General features: G+C 61.0%; 1 protein-coding gene across 1 annotated transcript; it reads right to left on the bottom strand.

Annotated features, from left to right (window-relative positions):
* Nucleotides 1-523: 523 nt before the first annotated feature.
* On the bottom strand, nucleotides 524-4,162 carry LOC144678263 (5'-nucleotidase domain-containing protein 2-like). Its single transcript, XM_078538113.1, has 3 exons — nucleotides 4,002-4,162; nucleotides 2,798-2,862; nucleotides 524-808 (listed from the first exon to the last, which is right to left on the bottom strand). Exons 1-3 carry the CDS (start codon nucleotides 4,134-4,136, stop codon nucleotides 547-549), a joined length of 462 nt encoding a protein of 153 aa, XP_078394239.1. The 5' UTR covers nucleotides 4,137-4,162; the 3' UTR covers nucleotides 524-546.
* Nucleotides 4,163-4,399: the final 237 nt, after the last annotated feature.

The raw sequence follows: 4,399 nt of genomic DNA on the forward strand, positions 1-4,399 counted from the left end.
TCCCGCCCGCCCTCCCTCTGCCCGTCCGCCCTCCCGCCCACCAAGAGGGCCAAAGGGCAAAGGCTGAAGGCTTGACCAGCGGGTAAGATAGGCGCTCAGACATCCGACAGGGGCGGAGAAAAGGGGGTGGGTGGGGGCATTCGAGTGTCACCCGGGGACAGTGCCGGCCTAAGCTGAAGGCCCGGGATCCCGCCATTGGCCGTTGACGAAATGGGACGGGAGTCTCCGGAGATCGTCTTGAGGGCCCCAGCTCGCCGCCTTGCCTCTGCCTCCGGGAGCCTAGGCCCAAGGCCAGGGGGTCAAAGGTTAAAGAGCCCGTTGCTGTTGACCTGCATCGTTTGCGAGAGCGCCATGGGGGCAGCGGGAGGTCAAGAGGTCACGGCCACCCCCCCAAAATGGCCCCACCTCTCTGGGCTAGACCGGTCCACCACCACCCACCCCCCTCCCCCAAACACCAATCAAGGCTTCGCAGAGTGGGGCCACAGCTGCGGGTCAGGGGTCAAGGTTCGAGGTTCGAGCGGGCGGCTGCCCCTCCCTCCCTCCCTCCTAGCGGATGTGGGACATCTCGTCCAGGAAGGGGGTCTTCATGCAGCCGGTGCAGAGCTGGTCCATCCAGAGGGGCGCCTCGTGCTGGAGGGGGGTCCTCCGGGGGTAGAAGATGTAGCGCAGGTCGTAGTTCAGCAGGCAGCTGACCGAGCTCATGTAGAGGTCGGAGAAGCGGCATAGGCGGCGGGAGAAGTAGGTGGGGTTGTGGCAAGTCCGGAAGATGCTCCCGAAATGGGGGTTGAACAGGTTCTTGGTGTAGGATCTGCAGGTGGGGAGAGGGGGTGATGGGGGAGAGAGAGAGAGAGAGACAGGGTAAGAGACCAACACTTACCAGGCCCAACCCACGGCTCATTCCCCCCCCGGCCGCCCGCACTCAGCCTTCCCGCCCCTGGGAGCAGCTACAGCAACAGGAGGCGGCCATTCAGCCCCTCACGTCTGTGCTGGCCCCTCTACAACAGCTCCCTCCCCCTCTACCCTCACCCCACACATTCTCCCCACGTTCAGATAATGATCCGATTCCCCCTCTCCCCTTTGGAAAGCCTCGGTTGACCCTGCCTCCCCCACACTCTCAGGCAGCGCGTTCCAGATCCTAACCACTCGCCGCGTGAAAAAGTTTCTCCTCGCGTCTCCGTCGCTGCTTTTGCCGATCGCCTTAAACCCGCGTCCCTCTGGTTCTCGATCCTCCCGCCAATGGGAACGGTTTCTCCCTCTGTCCACTCTGTCCCAGACCCCCCCCCCCTCGTGATTTTGAACACCCTCCATCAAATCTCCTCTCGACCTTCTCTTCTCCGAGGAGAACAGTCCCAACTTCTCCAATCCATCCACGGAACTGAAGTCCCCTCATCCCTGGAACCATTTCCGCTCTCTCGCGCTCTCGCGCTCGCGCTCTCGCGCTCGCGCTCTCGCTCGCGCGCTCGCTCGCGCTCTCGCTCGCGCGCTCGCTCGCGCGCTCGCTCGCGCTCTCTCGCTCGCGCGCTCTCTCGCGCTCTCTCGCGCTCTCTCGCGCTCTCTCGCGCGCTCTCGCGCGCTCTCGCGCGCTCTCGCGCGCTCTCGCGCGCGCGCTCTCGCTCTCGCTCTCGCTCTCGCTCTCGCTCTCGCTCTCGCTCTCGCTCTCGCTCTCGCTCTCGCTCTCGCTCTCGCTCTCGCTCTCGCTCTCGCTCTCGCTCTCGCTCTCGCTCTCGCTCTCTCTCTAACACCTTCACATCCTTCCTAAAGTGTGGTGCCCAGAACTGGACACAATACTCCAGTTGGGGTTGAGCCAGTGTTTTATGCAGGTTTAACATAACCTCCTTGCTCTTGTACTCTACGCCCCTATTAATAAAGCCCAGGATCCTGGATACTTTATTAACCGCTCTCTCAACCTGTCCTGCCATCTTCAAATGATTTATTCACATATACCCCCAGCTCCCTCTGCTCCTGCACCCCCTTTAGAATTGTACCCTTTATTTTATATTGTCTCTCCACGTTCTTCCGATCAAAATGAATCACCTCACACATCTCTGCATTAAACTTCATTTGCCACTTGTCTGCCCATTCCCCCAACCTGTCGATGTCCTCCTGAAGTCCGACGCTCTCCTCCTCACAGTTCACAACGTTCCCGAGTTTCATATCATCCGCAGATTTTGAAATTGTGGCCAAGGTTCAGGTCATTAATCAATGTCAGGGAGAGCAAGTGCCCCCAACACTGACCCCTGGGGAACTCCACTGCAAACCTTTCTCCAGCCCGAGAAACACCCATTCACCCCCACTCCCTGTTTCCTGTCACTCAGCCAATTCCCTATCCATGTTGCCGCTCTCCCCTTTATTCCCTGAGCTATAAATTCTCACACAAGCCTGTCGTGCGGCACTGTATCAAACACCTTTCGGAAGTCCATGTAAACCGCATCCACCGCATTACCCTCCCTGCTACAACGCAAGCAAATTAGTAAATCCCAAACTGTGCTGGCTTTCCATAATGGACCCGCGCTTCTCGAAGCGACTGGCATGTTTTGTCCCAGGTCATTGCTTCTGAGGGCTTCCCCCCCACCAATGAGGCCTCTCCTGAACAAATAAACATTTGTGGAGTGACCGCTTCCAGTGACGTGCTATCCACGAAACTCCTGAGCCTCGCGGAGTGCTGCCAGCTCTTGCCCGAGTTCTCTCGTTCACCCCCCTCCCCCGCCCAGCTTCTTCTCACGACCCCCCCACCCCCCCCACCACCCCCCCACCCCCTCCCCCACCCCACCGGTCACTTCGCTCCGCAAGACCTCACCTCAGCTCCTGCCGCTCCTGCATCCAGGCCTGAAGGACCTCCTGCGCCTCCTCATCCCGATAAGTCTGGAAGAGGTGAAACAACCATCAGCAGAAGGCGTCGGTGGCCAGAATGGCCAGGAGATGTGACTTCCGTCCCCCTTCACACTTGGACTGCCCACGATCTCTCACCCCACAGCCCTGGGAATCTTGTGGGGGAGGGGGGTTGGGAATGCTCATACTAAGTGGGCTGCCCAGCAACTGCGGCACGCCTCAATCCACAGGCGGCTATTCAGCTCTGGAAGGCGTCGCCAGTCCAAACCAACTCCCCCCAAACAGGACCATCCCGCGACAGGTTCTTTCCAAACTCTTGGGGGGAGATTCACGACCCCACCCCTCCACCCCCGATGAAACCAAACAACCCCCTCGTTGGTGGGAGGAGGCCCGTGTGATCGGAGACAACCGCAGAGATCAGATGGGCTGAATGGCCTCGCTCTCTGCGGGACTCTCAGCGTATGCGCCACATCAGTTGGTACTGACCAACAGGGGGTCAGCAAAGGTCACACCAAACTCAAAATGCAGACCAGGCCCCGAGAGTGCGGCGCTCCCTCAGCACTGACACTCCGACAGTGCGGCACTCCCTCAGCGCTGACCCTCCCACAGTGCGGCGCTCCCTCAGCGCTGACCCTCCCACAGTGCGGCGCTCCCTCAGCGCTGACCCTCCGACAGTGCGGCGCTCCCTCAGCACTGACCCTCCGACAGAGCGGCGCTCCCTCAGCGCTGACCCTCCGACAGAGCGGCGCTCCCTCAGCACTGACCCTCCGACAGTGCGGCACTCCCTCAGCACTGACCCTCCGACAGTGCGGCGCTCCCTCAGCACTGACCCTCCGACAGTGCGGCGCTCCCTCAGCACTGACCCTCCGACAGTGCGGCGCTCCCTCAGCACTGACCCTCCGACAGTGCGGCGCTCCCTCAGCACTGACCCTCCGACAGTGCGGCGCTCCCTCAGTACAGGCACCACGGGGTCTGGATAAGGGACTCAGGTCTCTGAAGCGGGGTCTGGAACCCACGACTTCTGAGGTCAGACTCCCTTTGGCGGAGCTGACAATGGCCAAATATATCACACGGACTGAGATAATGGGCTGTCCCCCCCCACCATCGCTCCCCTGCCTCAAGCACAGGCCGATCCCACAGGCTGGGCAGTGCAGGGGTCCTCACACTCTTACCTGCATCCGCTCCAGGAGTCCAGTCAGCGCCTGCATCCAGGTGAGAGACTGGCTGTATTGCTCTGTGTTCACTATCAGTGTCTCCGTCTCCAACTCCGGGACAATGGCTCCTGTCCTCCAACCATGTCTCAACATCAGATCCTGTAAGTGGTGGAGGCGGGGACAGGGCGAGAACCAGAGACAGTGAGATCCAGAGACAGAGGGAGAGAGGGAGCGAGAGAGAGGGGGGAGGGAGCGAGAGAGAGGGGGGAGGGAGCGAGAGAGAGGGGGGAGGGAGCGAGAGAGAGGGGAGAGAGGGAGCGAGAGGGAGGGAGAGAGGGAGCGAGAGGGAGGGAGAGAGGGAGCGAGAGAGAGAGGGAGAGAGGGAGCGAGAGAGAGGGAGAGAGGGAGCGAGAGAG

The sequence above is a fragment of the Cetorhinus maximus genome, unplaced genomic scaffold (genome assembly GCF_964194155.1).
Source record: "Cetorhinus maximus unplaced genomic scaffold, sCetMax3.hap1.1 HAP1_SCAFFOLD_3915, whole genome shotgun sequence".
In the NCBI taxonomy this organism is placed as follows: domain Eukaryota; kingdom Metazoa; phylum Chordata; class Chondrichthyes; order Lamniformes; family Cetorhinidae; genus Cetorhinus; species Cetorhinus maximus.